We start from the raw sequence: 20,646 nt of genomic DNA, 5'->3' as shown, positions 1-20,646 counted from the left end.
TTGTGGTCAATTAACCATTTATTTGTGGGTTTTGTGTGATGTGCTAAACGTCCTGGTACTTGGTAAAGTTTATGATGCTCTTGAACTTCACAAGAGCACCAAGACCAGTGGAAGCCAAATAGTCCCATAATATCTAAGATCCACCACCATATTTTACAGTAGGCATGAGGTACAGTATCCGCATTTGCTTCCGTTTTTCAAAGCCAGACCCACTAGTGTGTGTGGCCTCATACCTACTGTAAAATATGGTGGTGGATATTTGATGGTATGGGTCCATTTGGCTTCCGCTGATCCTGGGGCCCTTGTTAAGGTCAATGGCATCATGAACTTTACAAAATATCTTTATCTGTGCAATTGTATGAGTACAAAACAATATCATTTCCCCAGAAAATGTACAGTAGCATACAATTTAGCTCAGTATTGGAATGATTTATTGTATAGTCTTTTTTTGCTCATCTTTATATGTACATGCCGTAGGAACACAGTCGATCATCAAATTCATTACATGCAACTTGGGACAATTTCTCCATGTCAGCAGAAAATCCCACAGCAATCTTTATTCAGAGAGGCATGGTATATAATTTAATTTGACTGAAGTTAAGCATCTCATCCTACAAGTCAAGTATCCCACTTAAAGAATATACTCCTCTTCAGAAAACCCCTCTCTATCTCAATCCTCCTTTCATTACTGCCGCTGGAGAAGCCACTGGCCGATAACGATGCGGCTTACATGTTTCAAATATCACATTGACTTAAATTTAGACTCACAGATCACTGAGTTGGTGCTTTTCACTTCACAGTGTCTGCCAACGACCTCATTTTGCGTTCCATCGCCCAGACAAGACTGTAGGCACATCCCATTTAGAAGTGATGGAAACCATTGTGTGTTTTGGGCCTGGGTTGTTTGTTTTACAGAGCTCTCTCTCGCATAAACAGTGGCAGTAGATGACCTCCTATGACATTCATCCAGACCAAGCAATGTGGCTATTGTTGTTGGGTTTGAGGAAATATGATAGGCAAAACACTTTCTGGTCATTTCTGGACAATATTTCTGTAATTCTATTCATTTAATGAACCCATTTAGAGGACCCTGATTGGCTCAGGAGCACCCCTAGAGGCTACAGTTCCGTACAGCTCCTTTATTAACACAGTGGCTGTACTGACTTTGCTACTAAACTTGCACAGATACTAAACCTGCACAGAGCTGAAGGTTTAGTATCAACGGTGGAAAATAGTATGGGGGGCAGACTGTGGGGGGCAGACGGCCCAAAAGGTAAGCGCTTCAATTCAAAATGTCCACATGCAAAATTAAATTCTGCTGCAGAGGACAAATTGCTATGGAAATGCTTGGACATTACATCCTGACTCAACATAGAAAAAGTGACCCTCATCTACAGTGCTTTAGCCTCAAGCATCTGTGTGGGGTATGGAACTAAATACATTTTAGAAGGTCTATACATTCCTCTGTATAGGAGTGACTGGACCAAGTTGAGATGTGATTGTGATAGGAGAAGTAGGGGTTATAGATATTTATATTGGGACCTGACATGGCCAGCTGTCACAACGTATGCAAATTAGGTGTACTATAGAACCTATAACCTATAGAATGCATGATTGTACAGACTAATGAGCGTCAATGGACGAGTAATATTTGAGTAATAGTATGTTAGTTCTCCTCTCCTGCGCCATGATTCAAGTGTTGTGTGGCTGAATTCTCTTGTATAATTATATTTTTTCCTTCAACATCAAAGGGACAATATAGTCTTTGAAGTACCATGGGATAGGATCACTGTCTAAACCTTCCTTTAAGATGCCTTCACATTGACATTAGTGAAAGTCATCTGAATTAAAAGCCCAGGAAGCATGTCTTGTCTGTCTTCCATAGCCAATTTCAGCTAATGTCATAGTAGGCTATGGATTCTCCGTGTGTGGGAATTTACATGTATGTTATGCTGGTTCCTGAATAGATATGCTAATACAAACAAAATGTGTTGAATTATTTGTCAGTATCATCACAGTGTCTCAATGAAAATATTGAAATATATTGCTCAACAACTACCTTGTGATTATTTGATATATTATGATTATTATTTGACATAATATGATATATTATATTATATTCCTTTGGCATTTTAATGGCAAAAAAAAAAAAACATTTGCTTTTGAGAAATCCAAGTGAAATGCAGGCAACTTTGTTTACATAAACGGTTTACAGGAATTTACATGCATTTTGCATTATTGTCTACCATGCAGAAACCAGGAGGTTAAAATACCAAATATTTAGGAAAGGAGGCATGTCTCTTTAAAGTGTATGTAGCAACAGAAGGAGTGCAGGGATAATGCTATTGGGGCGGTAGATCACTTACTTCAGACGTTCCAAAGCCTCGGGGAGTTGGTTCGAGATTGCCAGTCTTTGATAAGGTCCTTACAACCTCACAACTTTGTCGTTCCAGAAAACCTACTGACAGCTTTCTAAATACCACCGACTATTATTCAATCGTGTGTTTTGGGATCTATATATTGACTCAAGCGTCTGGCGATGTCATTCAGTGAATTTGATTTGCTTCTATGTTTTTTTTTTTTTGTTATCGGAAAGATGTTTAGATGTTTTTTATGTATCTTCCGGGACCAGGCCGGCGGTTCTTTACTTTGATGTCCACTGTTAAACAGTCAGCCGGTTCGTTTTGAAATAGCCTAGAGGAGATCTGCTGCTTGCTATGACTGCTTGAAACAGTACCTGGGGAAGGGGAAACGAGCTTTCATTTCAGGGTTGCATTTTATGTTCATCTTCTTTCTGAGATAAAAATCAGAGCGGAGTAGACTAACCCCAGCAATCTGGTTGCGTTATTGTAATAATTTCTGGGGTTGTTACTTTGTTTCTGTGTGAACCATTTCTGAGCAGACGGGAAAGGACTCGTGTGCATCGATGGTAAGTTGCAAGAATGCTGTTCTGCAACCTTAACCAAGCCCCCCCCCCCCCCCCCACCTCTCTTGGTCGCTTTGATGTGTTTCTGCAATGCTTTGAAGTTGAGAAATGTAGGCTACACTTGTTGTTTGTGGGCGAGAAAATACCGTAGAATGGCTAAGTAAGGCCACTCTGAGACCGGGGATCAATGCTTTCGTGATTGTGACGGCTGTAGAAGAGACTAATATTGGTTGATGTAGTCGACCGTAGTCTGAAAGAAGGGGAAAAGTGGGATGTAAATTCGGCAAGGTCCCCCCTTCTCCCGCCTCCTCGAAATGTCGACCCCCCCTCTCTGATCTACATAGAAGCAGTGCCAGCGTACTTTGGGGTCAGTTGTTGAATGGGACAGGGTACATTAGACTATTCCTATTGCATCAAGGAGTAAATCTAGTCCACCGTCGGATTACCACCGTTTCCATCGAACTTTTTGTTGGATCTATATATACCACTAAAGAGGACGGGGCAAAAGCAAATGGGAATAGCTTTTTCTTCACTTTCTGCTGGACTCGGGTTTCGTTTTACAATGGTATGTGATGTGGCGAGCTGTTTTCTTTTCGTATAGCACGATGTTCATTTCTGAGTAGTTGGGACACATTGGTTGTTTATGCAAATCCTGCAAACAGATTTAAGCGCTAGTAGAGATGTGACAATGTAACGTTGTTTTTATTGCGCAAAATAGTTTAGTGTAGCGTGGGTTTATGGCAAATTTGGGACAATATTGACAGTTCTACTTGAAAATGACGTAAAGTACTTAATCAAAAAACTAGTCGCCTAGTAATATTTTATTGTGCAGGGTAATCATGTCGCGTTGTTCAGACACGTTGCCTAGTGCTCGCTGCCGCGATTATGTGTTGTAGCCTACATGTCAGCTGACATTTAGTGGGCTAGCTTCAAATGATTTCAGGAATTATAAACTACTGTTTGTTGATCGTGGTCATTGTACGGGGGGCTCTTACCCTCATCATTATAGGAACCTTAGGCCATTGTGGCGCATAGGATGTGTTTTCACTGTCTTGGATGGCTGGCTGTGTGATGTGCAACACTGGATGTATGAGGACAAGTGGTTCGTGGGAACGCAATCCTTATGCATAATGCAGGTAACAGCATCGGAAGCACATTTAGACTGATAATTCATTTGAAATGAAAGCGGTTTCAGGTGATCGTTTTGATATGCGTAAAATATATTTCTGGTGCGTACTTGGTGAGGAGTATTGGCGATGTGAAACGATTGTTGTTGTCAACGGTCGTTTGACGTGACAAATCGATGCAGACTGTAAATATAGGTTGCTAAACCCCCATTTAGATTATAAATAGATTGATGAGACTAAACCTTTCATTTGTCTTTCTTTGCAAACCGGCGGGGATCTGAAAGGGACTGTTTACTTCATGTCTCCCTTTGAAGTTAGCTGGATCTGGCTTTGATTAGATCAACACTTTCTGTTTCAGAGTGAAAAGGAGCAGAGAAGCTCCCCCGCGGATTTAAGAGAGTGAGGAGGATTACAGTGGAGCTCATAGCAGGCACAACGGTACACACGGCAACCGGAGCTGGAGCCATGAGCAGAGCGCTTACAGACCATATCAGCAGTAGCTTCCGAGAAGATGCTCCCCGTCCCCCGGTGCCGGGGGAGGAGGGAGAGGCGTCATGCCATACTCCCAGCAAACATGCCAAAATGAGAGCCCAAAATAAGGCTAAAGCTGTCACCGTCGCGTCTCCCTGCTCCACGCCGAGGAGGAACGAGGATGGACTCGGGGAACCTGAGGGTAGCGCGTCGCCGGATTCACCCCTCGCCCGGTGGACCAAGTCGTTGCATTTTCTCCTTGGTGACCAAGACGGTGCTCACCTGTTCAGGACCTTTCTGGAGCGGGAGAAATGCGTGGACACTTTGGACTTTTGGTTCGCCTGCAACGGTTTTAGGCAAATGGACCTCAATGATACCAAAACGCTGCGAGTTGCCAAAGCTATTTTCAAGCGGTACATTGAAAACAACAGCATTGTTGCCAAGCAGTTGAAACCTGCCACTAAAACCTACATAAGGGATAGTATTAAGAAGCAACAGATAGACTCTGCGATGTTTGACCAAGCACAAACGGAAATTCAGTCAACCATGGAGGAGAATGCGTACCAGATGTTTTTAACTTCCGACATATACCTTGAATATGTGCACACGGGGTGCGAGAACACGGCTTATGCCAACCATAATGGTCTCGGGAGCCTCAAGTTGATGTGCGGATTTCTGCCACCTCTCATTGAGGAAGAGGAGTGGAGATGTGACTTGAAGGCGAAAACGTTAGCCTCTGTGGTTGGACTATCTGCCAATGCGCTACGGGCCACTGCTTCCATTCGGACTGCGGCGGAAGTGCTGGAGAATGGGTACAGGTAAGAAAATGCCTTAATTGAATTGATTATGTTGACTGTCTATCGAGTAATTGAATTCTTCGTTTTTATTATGACTGTTTATCAACAGGCTTATGTCGAATAGAGATCCTAAGGTTACTTAAGTGTTTAGTGTTAGTGGATTAATTAGTTATTGAGCGTGTTGTCTGGTAGGTAATAGCATATAACTTGCATATAATTCAGTTATTAACGTGTTGTAAAGAGCAGATATGCATTTGAACTAGTTACTGCCCAGCTATGGTAATACAACGTTTTTTCCCCCCCCTCAAATTCCATTATGAGATCAAAGATGCTTAATGGACAGAAAAAAATGTGGAAGTTTGAAACATGTCTGTTTCTCCTCTCTGCCCTGCTGTTAGTCAGGGGGTGCAAAACATCAACGGATCTGGTCTTTCCTGTCAAGTAAATGGTGTATTGCAGTCAGCCCTTTGTTGGCTTGCTCAAGTTTCCTGTGCTTTGAAATTTCTCCTCCAGTAGAGGCATGAATTCAGACACTAAGCCTGCCTGGCTGGCTGTTGCAGCTAGTACATGAAACTAGTGATTCCATTGTGAAGTTATGCAATATTTCTACATTTTTTTCAGCCTATTATTAAGTAGTCCTATTATTACAGACTAGAATGTAACACACACACGCACACACACACACACACACACACACACACACAGAGAGCAAGAGAGTGGGTGAGTAATGCCCAGAAGAGATATTGGCCTCTTTGGTCCCGAGATCAAAGACATTGTTTCTGGAAAGCATTTTTGGGTTAGTTTCTTTTAAGATCTCGTTTTAAGATATTGTCCAACAGCTGCAAACTCTTCCAAGTCAGGAACATTGTGAGAGTGTGAATTTGTATGCATGAGTGTGCATCAAAGAGAGCCATACACTCAAAAAAATGTCTCTCTGAACTGTTCCCCTAGTTTGTCCATACAATAAAAACAACATCTGGACACAATTATCACAGAGTGGTTAGAGAGGGTCCTGTTCCTTTCGGTGTCCATGGGAGAGGAGAGAACAAAAAGTGATTTTGAAAAAGGGGAAGTTTTCAAGGAAACACATTTGTCCTCTTAAACGAATCAGCAATGCTGTGAAGCAAGAGACGGAGAAATGTTTGTTGAGAGGAGGGGAAAAGTGTATGATAGTTTCACGACAAGTTTTACATGACTCGCATTTTCCTCTTTAATTCATATTCAACTTTCATGCTAAAATGGTGTGCCAGGTAATTTGACCAGAGTTTTGCAGTGGGTTATGGGTTGACCGTCAGGAATATTAGCTCCTATGGCATGATACCTCGACACGCCACAGCTAGCGATCAGGCTTGGGGACAAGTGTTGCTGTGGCAGATATGATGTTCAGACGGGGGCCATGTTGGGTTGGGAACTGATAGGGGGGACTCGGGTTGTTGACATGAGGGCACCTCCTCAGCTTCCTGGTGTGATCCGCACATTCTTGTGTTTCGCTGAAGAAAAGGGATAGCCCCCACCCTTCCCTCTTCTCTCTTCCCCACCCTTTCCCCTCTCATCTCTTCTTTCCCCTGCACCTCACCAACTGTTTAGGTCAACACATTTCCATCTGAAACATGTGGAACTAATTTCGCTACTGCACTCAGATTCAATCCCCCCCCCCCTTTCAGAAATGTAGCCACTCTCCTCCGAAAATGAAAAAACATAGCCGGGCGCAATGTCCATCCCCCGTTCTCCCTTTCGCTTGTGGTGTCTTTTCCTCGTCCTTTCTACCCACTGCGTTTATCTCGTCTTTTAGAGGGATCCCTCTGACAGAGCCTAAGCATGTGCTTTGGAGGGAGACAGAAGCGGGGGAATCATGAAAGAAAGGCAAAAGAGGGGAGGGGAACCGAGAGCCCAGCTGCGCTAAATACCTGACTCTTTGCGCGAACCTCCAAAGGTCAGGCTTGAGCTGGGGCCTACGGCTTTAGTCATCCTCCCGGGCAGTAGGCATTCTCATAAAGAAAGAGGCCCTCCTTCCCCCTTCCCTCTCTCTCTCTCTCTCTCTTTATTTTGCGCACTCTCTCCCCCTCAAGCTCAAGTTCTCCCCTCCTTCCTCCCGGTCCACCCCCTTCACTAGTGGAACAGGAATGCAACACAGCAGGAGAGAGTAGAAAGAGAGAGAGGGAGAGAGAGAGAGAGACTTTAGAAGGATGGGAGGGGGGGTTCGGTTGTAGGAGAAGAAGGAGGGGGTATGCAGAGGGGCCTGGATTTAAGGAGAGAAGACGTGAGAGGGAGGGAGGGAGGGAGGGGGAAAAAACACTCTAAGAAAAGAGTACACTGCTTCAGAGAGTGGAAAAGTGCGGGAGTAGGGGCCTTGCCCAAACAAAAGGGTAGAGAGATAGTAGGAGAGCAAGGGGAAGTGGCTCTGTTGTCCATTCACATACAGCTGAGCTGCTCACTTCACTCACCCCCTCCCTCCCTCCCTCACCCCCCCTGCCTGCATGATGGGGGAGGGAACATGAAAGGGAGAGAGAGAATTTTTAAAAAGAAAGAGAAAAACTGCTCCTCAGAGACGGTTGTCACATTCCTGAGGCCCCAGAGTCTTGTGAAAGTGACTCTAATTATTCAAATCTGTTGGAACTCGGACTCTAAACACTTCAAAACAAACTTCAAACTTTTCCTCTAGCTCCAAAGCAAAGACTCTTGCTAAAACATGTACACAAGTCAAAAACACAAACTCCATTTGCACAGCTAATACAGGTTCACCAATGTAAGTCTCTGCACGGCACCGACACTCTTGTTTGAGGGTTTCCGTAAAGAAATGCTGAAATATGTCGTGTGAAAAGGACTGTGTCAAGGGCTTCAAGGACAGTTGCTGTTGTGTTTTGAGCAGGTCACACAGACGCGGAGACGCGGCCTGTCCCTACTTTGTCAACTCGGGCTATGTGTTCGCCCCCGCCACCAGTGCCAACGACAGCGAGATCTCCAGCGACGCCATGACGGACGACTCCATGTCCATGACCGACAGTAGTGTGTAAGTGTTCTCTCAGCATTCCCTTCCGGGGTTTTCTCTCTGGCGTTTCTCACCGTTTGACCTGGGACGGGGGTCAATTCCATGTCAACTCCATGTCCATGTCCAGCCATTCATGAATACCCTTCACGGATACGTATATGCGGGAAACAATTGGGCTAAATATTAAGTTCATCTGGGAAGCAGGCGCTTGTGTTGTGAAACGGAATGGGATGTTTAGGTTTGAATGATTCTTTCAGATTGAGTTCAGGTAATTCTATTAATGTATAAAGCGCCTCTAGGCCTCGGGGGAAGGGGGTGTGTGTGTCTGTGAAAGTCATTATGTTGAAAAATCTTTTGATGTCTATTCTGTTACAGGCTAAACTTCTTCATGGGGGGGGGTGGAGTTGTGGAGTGTTGCCTCAGTTTTCCTCAAAGTAGAATTGTATCCATCCCACCCACCCACCATTCTGCCACAACAGCCTTGATTTTTTTTTTAAAGAAGGGAAAGAGAGGGGGGGGAGGGAGAGAGAGAGGGAAAGAGAGAGAGAGAGAGAGAGAGAGTGAGGGGAAATAGCCATTTGGACCTTAAGACAAACTCATTGAAACATTTTGGCAGCAAATGAAAGGGAGCTTACTCACATGGTGGCGCGGCTTCCTGCTCTGCTACTGGCCCTCTCTCTCTCTCTCTCTCCTGCAGTGCCGCTGCGATCATGTGTCAGCGAGGCTTTCATGGAAGTTACTCATTCCTGAACCCCAGGATAGGGTCAGGAGGGACTCCCACTGCCCAGATTAGGACACCCCCAAAAATCCACCCCCATCCCCCACCCTCTCTCCCCAACCTTCCTCCAACCCCAACCGTCGCCCTATTTCCCTCCACTCCCCTCTCTCCAGTCCCACTCCTCCTGCACTCGGAGCCAATAGCAGGGGAACGGTGAGGGTTTGCCGTTGCAAGGGAGTGAGAAAATAAAGTGCACGGAGGATAAAAGGCTTAACCGAATCGCTTTCAGCCTATTGTTAGCCGAGGGGAGCTTAGAGGGATAAGAGGGGTGGCTGTCTGCTTTGAGAATGACTTGCACAACTGAATAGGAGATCCCCATAAAGTAAGGGCCCGTGAAAGAGTGCACGGTCTGTTTTCTTCTTCTTTGCCCGTGCATCGCCACCACAACCGTCACAAATTGCCTCGGCCATCGCGTAGGGCCTGGCTCGCTGGTGACGGGAGCTGGGGTTGATTAAAAACGCAACAGGGGAGAGGGAGAGAGAGGTGTTTTTGTAAGGAGTTGGGTGTTTGTTTGGTACGTTGTTTTGTTGTGGGGAAGTATCGGTTTTGATACTTGTAAGAAGTGCGCCGCTCGTCAATGTGCATTATTAGCAGTGCTATCTAGGCTCCATCTGGTAACGCCAGTGTAAGTAGAACCCCGAGGCATACAAACCCAGAGTCATTTGACCAAATGATGTATTCATTGGGAAAAAATAGATCCCACTTGAATTCAGTCACGTCTTTTTCCTGCAAACGTCTTCAGGTTAATTATTAAAACATCTTACGTTACAAAGTGTAGCGCCTCGCAATGGCCTGCCCTGCACAGAGTTCTTCGAGCCTTTGACAATCTCATGTCCGCCTGCTCACTCTCGCTCTCTCTCACCCTCTCTCTCTCTCTCTCTCTACCCCTCACCGATTTGTAATAAAAACCACAGCTTCTTCCTCCTCATTGGGGGGAACAATTTGATTAGTGTGTCCTTTTATAGTTTGTTGTAAGGCACACTGCAAATTTGAATCTCATTTCCTGATAAAGAACAAGAGGAGGGGGGGGGCCCAAAAAAAATCTCTCTCTTTTTGCTTATATCTTATTTATGGAGTTACTTGGACGCTAGGGAATGCTGCTGCGCTAACTTCAAACATTACCTTATCTTACAAACCAGCCTTTTGATGTTGCCGAGATCAGAGGCTTGCTGGCGGAACACTTGCCAAATGAAGATGGCAGCGGGTGCATATGTGCATGAGTGTGAGATTTCAAAGAGGCAGCGGAAAAACTAGCGCTTGGGCTAGGTCAGACACTTCTGAGCAACCAAAAAGGCCAGGATAATTGGCCAGGCTTAAATGGCAGCGGACTGGAAAAGCACACATTGGAGGGCGAGAGAGGAAAAATATGTATTTTCTTCCCCCTTGCCACTGCCTAAAGGATGAACTGTCCAGAGGCACTTTTTTTCAGCTACATTATGGCAATCTTTCTTTATGTCAACCCTGCATGTCTTACATCGCTTTAAAGCAAGATCGCTAGCCCCTCGAAGTAGCAGCGTTCTAGGCTTCTCCTCTTAGCCAGCGTTCTCAAGGTAGTCCCGGCTGCCATTTTGAAAAATCAGGCCTTTCCAACGTTGACAAGGACTGATGGGAACTTATCAGTGGGACACTTTTGAACCCCAGCGCCGGGATTTTTAGCATATTCCCCCCCTCTATTGTCCCGGTGTGTTTTTGTTGCCTTGGCTTCAAGGCCCTTCAAGGGCTCCTCTGGTCTTTGATTTGGGCTGTGATGTGCCCACCCTGGGGGAAAGGGGGGGGGGCAGTCAGGGTGGTGCTGTGTTGATCAGCCTTCCCTCAGGGTTCTGTCCACATCGCTAGGCTAATGTCTTTCACGCCGCTAATACAGTGTGGGTATTACTTGGTTCTAAGCAAAGAGAAAGGAAATGTAAATGTTTATATGGAGATAGACATGCAGGGGACATTTTGAGTGACATGCGACTGTGTTTATTGACCCTGTTTCCTACCTGTGTCCCTCCTGGCAGAGATGGGATCCCTCCATACAAGCTGGGCACCAAGAAGCAGCTCCAGCGGGAGATGCACCGCAGCGTCAAGATCAACGGCCTGGTCTCGCTACCCCACTTTCCCGTGAGTCCCGCTTCCTGTTTACTTCCTGTTTCTTGATGTCTGCTGTCTTTATACACAGTGTCTTTATATCTTTAAAACTCCACAAACTTTTCTAAATCCCCGTTTACAACCGGTTCCCTTTCTCCCCGGTGGGAACTGTGTTTTCTTCTCCTTCTTTTTATGATGTTGTGATAGAATACTATATTCTTTCTCCCCCCTCCCCACCTGCTAATTTTCCTATAAAAAGTCAGGGTAAATGAAAGGAGGGATTTGCATATCACTTATTTTCTCTCCTGCTCAACCCCTCCCTTCCTCCCATCCAACAGCTGACATTTTTATAGCTGTCATATATAGACCCCTGTTGCTTTACTTCCTCGTGTTTCACCTCCATAACTTAGTCAAGGATGTTATAAATGCATAATGTAAAAAAAAAACATTGGTAATAATGATGATGGTGGTGGTGATATTGAGGATGATTACCATTAGAGGTCAGGGGTCACAGAACCGAGCCTTGTGATGCTCCCTAAATCAGCCAGCTTACTACTCAGCCCTGTGCTTTGATCATGGCGATGAATGAATGGGACCCAGGTTGCCTGGCCTCTTTATTGACAACCTCCAACAGAGCCCTCCCCACACACACACTCCCATTTTGTGACAGTAGCCCCCCTACCCCCAACCCCCATATGGCTCTCACCATCCCCACTGCCTGTAGTGTCATGTGCAAGCAGGGGTCTCTAAATGCTTGGTACTTCACGGCACAGCTCCAGGGCTTTGGAGTGGTTAGATTGACACTCAGTGCTGGGGCACCCGTGTCTGAAAACAACCAATGCAAATAGTTTTGTCCTCTTCCCTTCACAATGTGTTTGTGTACCGTCTTGGTGCGTAGGGAAGGCTTTGTGTGTGTGTGTGGGTGTGTTGTGTTGTGTAGGGAGGGTTGTAGCCAAGTAGAAGGGGCCCTTGTTTGTTCCTCGCTCCCTCCCTTCCCCACTTGCTCTCCTTTTAGTGTCTCCCTCCTGATTTGGAGATGGCTCGGGCTCCCAAGATGCACCAGCCCCAGGCAGCGGGGGGGGGGGGGGGGGGGGCTCTGCGCGGCGCCGGCGCGCCTTTGCCAGCGGCCCCCCTCGCTCCTTTCTTCTGTCTTCCCTTCATCGTCTCTACAAAGAGATGAGAGGAACAACAACAACAACAAAAAGAGAGAGTCAAATCAAGAAAGCTAGTGCGCCACATAATAATACAGAATGGAAGATGAGAGAAGCCGGCACATATAGTTAGAGGAAAATAGGATAATGCGTCTACGGTACCTCGGAGGTGCCCTGCGTGCAGTCAGGAAATAAATGACCACTTCCCCCTTAGATCTCCCCGGTATTTGACTTCTCTAGCCTCCCTCCCTCCCTCCCTCCCTCCCTCCCACCGCTCCACACATCTCTCAGTCCCCCTCCTTTTTTCTTCTCTCTCTTTTTGTTTTAATATTGTCTCTCTCTCTCTTTTTTTTCTTCTTTTTTTCTCTGCCTCCTCCTCTGACTGTCGATATCTGTCTTTTTTTATTTTATTCGGGGAGATTTAAAGCCGCGTGTCCGTCCCACCCCAAGGGTTGGAGAGTTTGATGTTTGACAAGGGCCCCTTTTGAAGTGTGCTGACTTCAGAGGCTGCCTCTGCTGATGGCTTGGTCGGAGTACAGAGGGAGCAGGCGGGGGCCGTCCTCCTCGGAGCCAGGCCAACTGCTACCCCACCGACGGGGCATGCGGTGCCAAGGACAGCGGGCATGGGGGGGGGGGGGGGGGGATCGGGCTAGGGGTTAGCCCAGGGGCAAGGGCATCAAATGAAGCCTATAGAGTTAGAGTAGAGGGCACTGGAGGAATCGGGGGGGAAACTAGGGACAACTAACTCACACTCACTCAAACACACACTCAAAAGTGTCCTTCCTCCCATCTCGCTCCTACAGAGGACACACAGGCTGCCTAAGGAGATGACGCCGGTGGAGCCCTTGGCCTTCGCCGCCCAGCTCATCTCCAGACTGGAGAAACTGAAGAGGGAGCAGGACACCATGAGCTCCCTGGAGGAGAGGCTACAGCAGATCCAGGAGGTAAGAACCCCCCCCCCCCTTCCCACTACATTGGTATATCCCACCTCACCTGCAATGAGCTTTGGAACGTTCCACTGCAACCTAGTTTAGGTGACTCTCCAGTCCTGAACCCTGTCTTTGCTACCTAGAAAGACAATGTAGCTAGGAGTAGCCATGTGAGAAGTTAGTGTTGGAGCTAGCTAGCTGACTCTTCTTCCTTGATTCAAAGAGACTTTGCTTGCAGTCCTGCTTTGGAAAGAATTGAACTGACTAAGGCTCTGCCGTGCAGTTTAGCGACTTCTTCTCTGAAAGTCTCTTCTTCCGAGGAAGTTTCAAACTTATGTTTCTTGACACACTTGAAGTCTCTTCAAATGGTTAGCGCTTAGCGCTCAACTCTCCAGTGGCGTATTGCTGAGTGTGTGTCGTGCCGGTCTCTTTGTGTGTCTGGGTTTGCTGTGCATTATAGATGAAGAAAGAAGAAGCTAGCACAGAAACCGAGAGTCAATTCAAGTTACGCCATAGAGTTTCTCTCAGCTACTTCACAAGGCTATACAGTACATGGTGTTCGTTGCAGCGTTTGCGAACTCCGCAAATGTCATTTGGTTGGGTTTAGCAAGCGAGCAATGTTTTATATTTGTAATGTTATGGACTTGAGTAGGTTATATTGTCCCTGTTCTTCTATACTGCGTCCACATTCTAACGCATTACGTCTTTGTGTGTGTGTGTGTGTGTGTGTGTGTGTGTGTGTGTGTGTGTGTGTGTGTGTGTGTGTGTGTGTGTGTGTGTGTGTGTGTGTGTGTGTGTGTGTGTGTGTGTGTGTGTGTGTGTGTGTGTGTGTGTGTGTGTGTGTGTGTGTGTGTGTGTGTAGGAGGAGGAGAGGGATGAGAGTGACCTCCCCAGTGCCGTCCCGCTCCACCACCCCCTGCTTCACACCTCGTCCGGCGCCGACGAGGACGCCCAGGCCATCCTAGACGAGCACCTGTCCCGGGTGCTCAAGACGCCCGGATGCCAGTCGCCCGGCGTGGTCCGCCACTCGCCCCGCTCGTGCTCTCCCGACCGGCCCTCCGCCGCCTTGGTCCCCTTCCTGGGGCCCTCCTACCCGGGGGCCTCCAAGGGCCCGTTGACTGGGAGCAGGCAGTCGACCAAGCACATCCACCACCACTACATCCACCACCACACCGCCACCGGCCCCAAGAGCAAGGAGCAGATCGAGGCCGAGGCGGCGCAGCGCATTCAGTGCCTCTGTCCCTCAGGGGGCGCCGACTACTCAGACTTCACCCTCGGGTCAGTTCACGTACAATATCACCTGTACCGGGGTCCGTTCCCCATTCACATCAAGTACACTACATTTACTTTAGAGTTGCTCTGGGGTCATTTCCCCTACACTTCACATACGACCACATTTACCTTAGGGCTGTACTTGGGTCAGTGATGTAAACTGTTCACTTATCTCATGGATATGTCTCAGCATAGCGAGTTGTGATGGCTTTCCGTGAGTTTCATTTTAGCGTCATCGTTCCCGTCACTAGTGCTTGTTGTAGATGTAGCCTCTCCTCCTGGAAGAGTCCCATGTAAACCCTCTCCTCTTTGTCTCCCACCAGCCACTGCAGCAGTTTGCCCAAGCGGCCGGGGAAGCCGTGCGAAGGCATACGCTTGAGCCAGGCCAACGGCGGCGACGGGGTCACGTCCCCGCCCCACCTGCCCCTGGACTCCACGGACCGCTCGCAGAACGTCTGGCAGTGGATCCTGGAGAGCGAGAGGCAGGGCAAGAACAAACCTCACGGCAGCACTCAGGGGCTGAAGAAGATCCACCTCCCGGAACCCTCCACGCCCAAGACACTTCCCGGCCGAACGCACTCTTCCTGGGGAGGCGTGGGGGGTCACCTCCGTGGAGGTCACCATCCGGCCCACCCCTTCATCCAGGACCCGGCCATGCCCCCCCTGCCCCCGCCCAACACTCTGGCCCAGTTAGAAGAAGCCTGCAGAAGGTTAGAGGAGGTCTCCAAGCCCCCCAAACAGAGGTAGGCACACAAACTCATATAGCCTATCTTTGTCCTAGCTTGCGATGCATAGTCAATTTACAATGAGCCAAATGACTCTCTCCAAATTAAGTGAGGGGTTTTCTGAAAATGTTTGACTTCAGGCGACTGTTGAAGCCTACACCTGTTTTTCCAGTGTTTCCTCCCTCTGTGTCGTGAACACTGATGCCGTCTATCTCATTCTATTGCATCTTTTGTCTTTCTCTCTGGCTGACAGGCATTCAACGTCCAGCCTTCAAAGAGACAGGAGTCACCCTCTGCCTTTCCCCAGTGGATACCCGCCTCTGATCAGCCCCGCACTTCAAACAGACGAGTGAGTTCACCTCTCTCTCTCTCTCTCTCTCTCTCTCTCTCTCCTACTCTCTCTCTCTCTCTCTCTCTCTCTCTCTCTCCTACTCTCTCTCTCTCTCCTACTCTCTCTCTCTCTCTCTCTCTCTCCTACTCTCTCTCTCTCTCTCCTACTCTCTCTCTCTCTCCTACTCTCTCTCTCTCTCTCCTACTCTCTCTCTCTCTCTCTCTCCTACTCTCTCTCTCTCTTTTCCCCCCCAGTTGCTCTCGCCGTCTCTCTTTCGCTCTGATTTCCCCTCGATAGGGATATTGTGAGTCAGCATGTCTCTCCCCTTTGAAGTCCTCTGTTCTCCCTCCGCTTTTAATCATTTAAGATTAAACATGATGGGTGTAGTCTGAAACAGTCCTCTCGCATACACACACACACACACCAGCGGATACACAGACGTACACATGGAAGTTAACGACCCCTGGTTGTTATTTTGGCCCTCTCTTCGCTACCTCGGCCCTGTGTGTGTGTTTGTGTGTGTGTGTGTGTGTTTTTGGGGCAGCTTGGTTGTGTTTGATGATAGGGCCATGATGGGGGATGAAACGCACAGACACACACCTGTAATCGGGTCAGGTTCACCTTACCTGAGCTAAATCCTCACTAAATTCCGCGTATTCAGTTCTGCCTAACTTCCCAACCAACAGTTACACACGGCCCGTGTTAAGAGTGTCCGTCGCTCTGGATAAGAGCTTCGGCTAAATGACTCAAATATAATGTCAGCGTGAAGTCTTGGCTATGGCTACGGTTATCCTTCCTCTATCTAATGTGTTTCTTGTCTCTCTGTTTCCAGGTGGAAAGAGCCAAAGAAGTCGATCAGCGGCGCGAGTGTGTCTGGCTGTGACCTGGTGGTCACCTACTTCTTCTGTGGTGAGGAGATCCCCTACCGCAGCATGATGAAGACACACAGTCTCACCCTGGGACACTTTAAGGAGCAGCTTAGCAAAAAAGGCAATTACAGGTGAATGCCTAGACTAACACACCCACACACACACACCTGTAATACACCTCTACGGGTAAACACACACACACACACACATCTTTCCTGCACAACACACCTTTAATGTACAACTATAGGTGAACACACCCCTTTCAAACACACATTTCATGCACGGCACACGCTCTCTTTCTGAAGAGCAAGTGTGTGTGTGTTGTCTATGTACATGTGTGTTTGTGTAGGAACTAAATGTGTGTGAAAAGCTGGAGTTCCCAGCTTTGTATGTGGAGTAGTGGGAAAGAAGAGTAGAACTCTGGCTGGGGGGGGGTTGATCCACTGTACAGAGAGGAAAGGAAAGGGGGGGATTTACTGGAGTGATATTTGGTTCACATCTGCTATTGATTTCCATAGTAAGGCACTCTTAATAAGGATGGCTTTGAAGTCCAGGCCTTTTATTCTGTGCACAGACTCAACACGCCACTGCGAGGCCCCCAAATTCCTCCGCCTCCCAAGGATTACATCAGGCAGAATCACGGGCACCTTTTTTTCCTTCTTAGATTCAGTTGTGTGTTGATTTAACATTTTGAAGAAGGGTTTGCACGAGTTGTCGAAATGACCGGTGTTTTGTTTCGTTGTTGAAACGTGGCTATGACTTCATCAAGTTAAGAATTCGAGAGGGACGGAATCGTTTCGCACAATGTCTCATTCAAGGAACCTACACCTAAAGGGGACACTAGAGTATAGGTTGTAGCACACCAAAGAGACAAACTATTCCCGAGACATTATAAAAAAACATCCACATCTGCCTGTCAGTCCGAGCTGAACCCATCCAGACAACTCATCACACCCCTCACTATACCGTAACTCTTCCGCGGGAAAGAAAGGGCGATTTTGAAGCCGATGGCTCTAACGGCTCAGAATGTGTGGAGTTGATTCATTTCAACATGGCAGGAGAACAGTACTCGGCCACGCTGCCAGACCATATCGGTGCCAGATGTTGCACAGAGAGAAATCCTTTGCCATATATAACACGATCCAATGGAAATACTCCTTTTCTCTCCCTCCCTATTCTCCATCTGCACTTCTCTCGCTCTCTCTTTCTCCCCCTTTCTCTCTTTTCCTCCCCCCCTTTCTCTCGCCCGCTCTTTGAAAAGAACGGACGGAGCCCATTCCTTTAAAGAGTAGGGGTTGTGATTTTAAATGGCAGGAGACACAATCATCTATTTCGATTTGATAAAACGCAGCGAAGACGCACTTCACTAAGGCCTCTCTGCCTCGTTAGATTCCGCATCTGTAGTTTCCGCGTTCAGGCTTTCGGAAAGGTTGTGGGGCCCGTTCTTTCACTACAGCCTTCAACCACGTTGAAAATGCATCATGCCAACAAAACAAAAGCTGAGCGACACCCAACCATCCAGACCACACCCTAGCAGCTGTACGACGCTTCCTCAACCCACCCTCGCCATTAACCCGCCGTTTTCCAACCCTCTCTTTAAGTACCACTAAAAACACGCTCTACACGTGTTGTTTGTAGGACTTGTATGTCGACCGTCGCTCATAAAGACAAGGGAGGGGGGGGGGGGGTTCCAGGGCACAGGCATACATGGGTAAAGTGAGGCATTTTCCATTACAAAGCTTATCATTAAATATCCCCCGCTGGTCATCGCTGCCTGTAAGCTAGGGGAGAAGAAATCATTAGGAAAACTAGTCAGTAGACTTCATAGACCTGAGCCGAATCAACCCTGGGACTTTGGGGGGAGGGGGGGGGGGGGGGTGGTGGTGAGGGGGAGGTGACTCCTTGACCTCCCGGGAGACTGTCTGGATTGGTGTCCTCCTCCTCGTGGGGTGTCTGCCTTCGGGCCCGGCCTGCGTCCAATTTATCACACCCACGGAGGGGGTCCGGGAGACCTGCTCCCCTCTTCTCCTCTCTTCCTCTCTCGCGCCTCTCTTTCCCTCTCCCTCTTTTCTCTGCTGGTGATCGGAAAGCTGCCCAGAGTTTGTGTGTGTGTGTGTGTGTGTGTGTGTGTGTGTGTGTGTGTGTGTGTGTGTGTGTGTGTGTGTGTGTGTGTGTGTGTGTGTGTGTGTGTGTGTGTGTGTGTGTGTGTGTGTGTGTGTGCGTGTGTTTTATTGCCTCTCTCTCTGTCTTTCTCTCTGTGTGTGTCTCCATAGTTGTCTCTGGCAGTGTGTTAGTAGGTGTGTGTGGGGCGTGCAGTGACAGGCAGACTCTCAGGCACCTGAAATGTCAGCCCCAGTGAAAGGAAGGCCCTTCATTTGACAGTAGGGCACAATTAAAAGGCCAGGCTAGACAAGGGGAGCTCAGTGCTAGGGGGGGGGGGGCTTAAGACAGGAGAGGAAGGTAGGGGGGTGCTTAAGACAGGTCCTAATTAGCCCTTCAACTTTAATGAGACCTTCCAAGACAGATAGGCATCTGTACAATGGCCGGCAGTCAAGTTCCTTTAGCTCCCTCTCTCTCTTTGGTCCCCGCTGCTGCTGCTAATTCTTTGAAATAATCACTGTCGAGCTCAACCCAACCTGGCAACCCAAACTAGTTGGAGTGGGTGGGGTTGCCAGGTTGGGTTGAGTTCTGTTTGTTGGTGGTGGTGCGTAATGTAGTCAATCTTTTGTTCTTTGAAGTGAGAGGGATGGCGCTGAACTGTGTGACCTAAGGCAGTTTGGTTACGGGTTTGAGTCATCGTGTGTGTGGAGTTGGATGTGTAGGTGTCGAGAAACTGTTCTCATGGTACAAATACTATTTTTAGCACTTGCTCGTCCATAGTGTCAAGTTAAAGAGGAAGACACCATGCTAGTTATTTTTTTACTCTCGAAAAACATTTTCTGACCATGCCCCTCTCTCTCTCTTGTTTCTCTCCAGGTACTACTTCAAGAAGGCCAGCGACGAGTTTGAGTGCGGGGCCGTGTTCGAGGAGGTATGGGAGGACGGCGCCCTTCTGCCCATGTACGAGGGCAAGGTCCTGGGTAAGGTGGAGAGGATGGACTGATGCCACCCTTATGCCCACCCTTACCCAACCCTACCTTACCTATCAACCAAATACACAACCTCCAGGGCACAGACTGTTGCGAGAAACCGGAGTGATTGACTTGATATGGGGGGAAACGCTCCAGACTTTCTTTCCTACTATTAAGCTAAATAAGAGTTAATATATCCAGCACAAGAGGAGTGTGATTGAAGGAACACGAGCCAATGAAGTAAGCCGAACCCAGAAGAGCCCCCCCCCCCGACTGTCTTAACCAATCAGCCTTAGAAACACAAGGGAACGACACTACAGACAGAGAGAGACGGCGACTGGAGGCCTCTAGGCTCCCTGAATTTAACCACTGAAGATGCAGATGACTGTTTGTCCAATACGAGAGACCAATGTTGCGATTAAATAGTGGTAACGTTGTGAGAACGTTGCGTCGCTCCCTGGTCGCCTGCAATGGACTGGCGACAGCGCCACCACCTGCTCTTATAACGTTGTGCGAATGTTGTGCAAACGTTGTTACAACATGAAACGTCTATACGTGTGCATATACATACATGAAAATATGTGTGTATATACATGTATTACATTATATTGATGCGTTCTTGTCATGATTTGAAAGTTTGTGTATTTATTGAAAAAATGTCCTCTCCCTCCCTCACCTTCAACTTGTCTACCCATCACCCACCCAACCCAACCAACCCAACCCAACCCACCCAACCCAACCAACTCACCCAACCCAACCAATCCACCCAACCCAACCAACCCAACCCACCCAACCCAACCCAACCCAACCCACCCAACCAACCCAACCCACCCAACCAACCCAACCCTGTCCCCTCATGTCCAGTTGATGGACAAGCTGCTTCGAGTATTGGGAGAATACTGTGGTGATTTTTTTTAAATGTACCTTGTAATGTCACAAAGGTCATGATACTAGTCTAGTGCCCCCCCCCCCCCCCCTTACCCCTGTCCAACCTCACTGTACCAGGGGTCTGCTGAGACTGAACCTCCCACTGTCGTAGTAAACCAACCAACCAACCCAGTCTTAATATATGCTGCTGCTGATGTGTTCTCTTCCATTTGCGAGCCAGAGTAAGAGAGTCGTTGGTTGTCTCTCACTCCA

General features: G+C 47.8%; 1 protein-coding gene across 2 annotated transcripts; it reads left to right on the top strand.

The window, feature by feature from the left end:
• The first annotated feature begins 2,506 nt into the window (after positions 1-2,506).
• On the top strand, positions 2,507-20,222 carry LOC139424670 (axin-2-like). Of its 2 annotated transcripts, none has more exons than XM_071176732.1 (10): positions 2,507-2,929; positions 4,412-5,342; positions 8,191-8,331; positions 11,089-11,191; positions 13,113-13,253; positions 14,101-14,516; positions 14,834-15,253; positions 15,489-15,584; positions 16,399-16,566; positions 19,412-20,222. In XM_071176732.1, exons 2-10 carry the CDS (start codon positions 4,519-4,521, stop codon positions 19,536-19,538), a joined length of 2,436 nt encoding a protein of 811 aa, XP_071032833.1. In that variant the 5' UTR covers positions 2,507-2,929; positions 4,412-4,518; the 3' UTR covers positions 19,539-20,222. The 2 variants fall into 2 exon arrangements, with proteins under 2 accessions (XP_071032833.1, XP_071032832.1); XM_071176731.1 differs by lacking the exon at positions 2,507-2,929 and adding an exon at positions 3,309-3,491.
• Positions 20,223-20,646: the final 424 nt, after the last annotated feature.

The sequence above is a fragment of the Oncorhynchus clarkii genome, chromosome 13 (assembly GCF_045791955.1).
Source record: "Oncorhynchus clarkii lewisi isolate Uvic-CL-2024 chromosome 13, UVic_Ocla_1.0, whole genome shotgun sequence".
NCBI lineage: Eukaryota > Metazoa > Chordata > Actinopteri > Salmoniformes > Salmonidae > Oncorhynchus > Oncorhynchus clarkii.
This window is presented reverse-complemented; position numbering and strand designations above follow the sequence as displayed.

What these genes read in the sequence shown, in the direction of transcription:
- LOC139424670 (XM_071176732.1), top strand. Translation starts at nt 4,519, where the DNA reads ATGAGCAGAGCGCTTACAGACCATATCAGCAGTAGCTTCCGAGAAGAT. An exon ending in TACTCAGACTTCACCCTCGG is followed by an intron (nt 14,517 to 14,833) that starts GTCAGTTCACGT and finishes GTCTCCCACCAG; the next exon opens with CCACTGCAGCAGTTTGCCCA. An exon ending in AGCAAAAAAGGCAATTACAG is followed by an intron (nt 16,567 to 19,411) that starts GTGAATGCCTAG and finishes GTTTCTCTCCAG; the next exon opens with GTACTACTTCAAGAAGGCCA.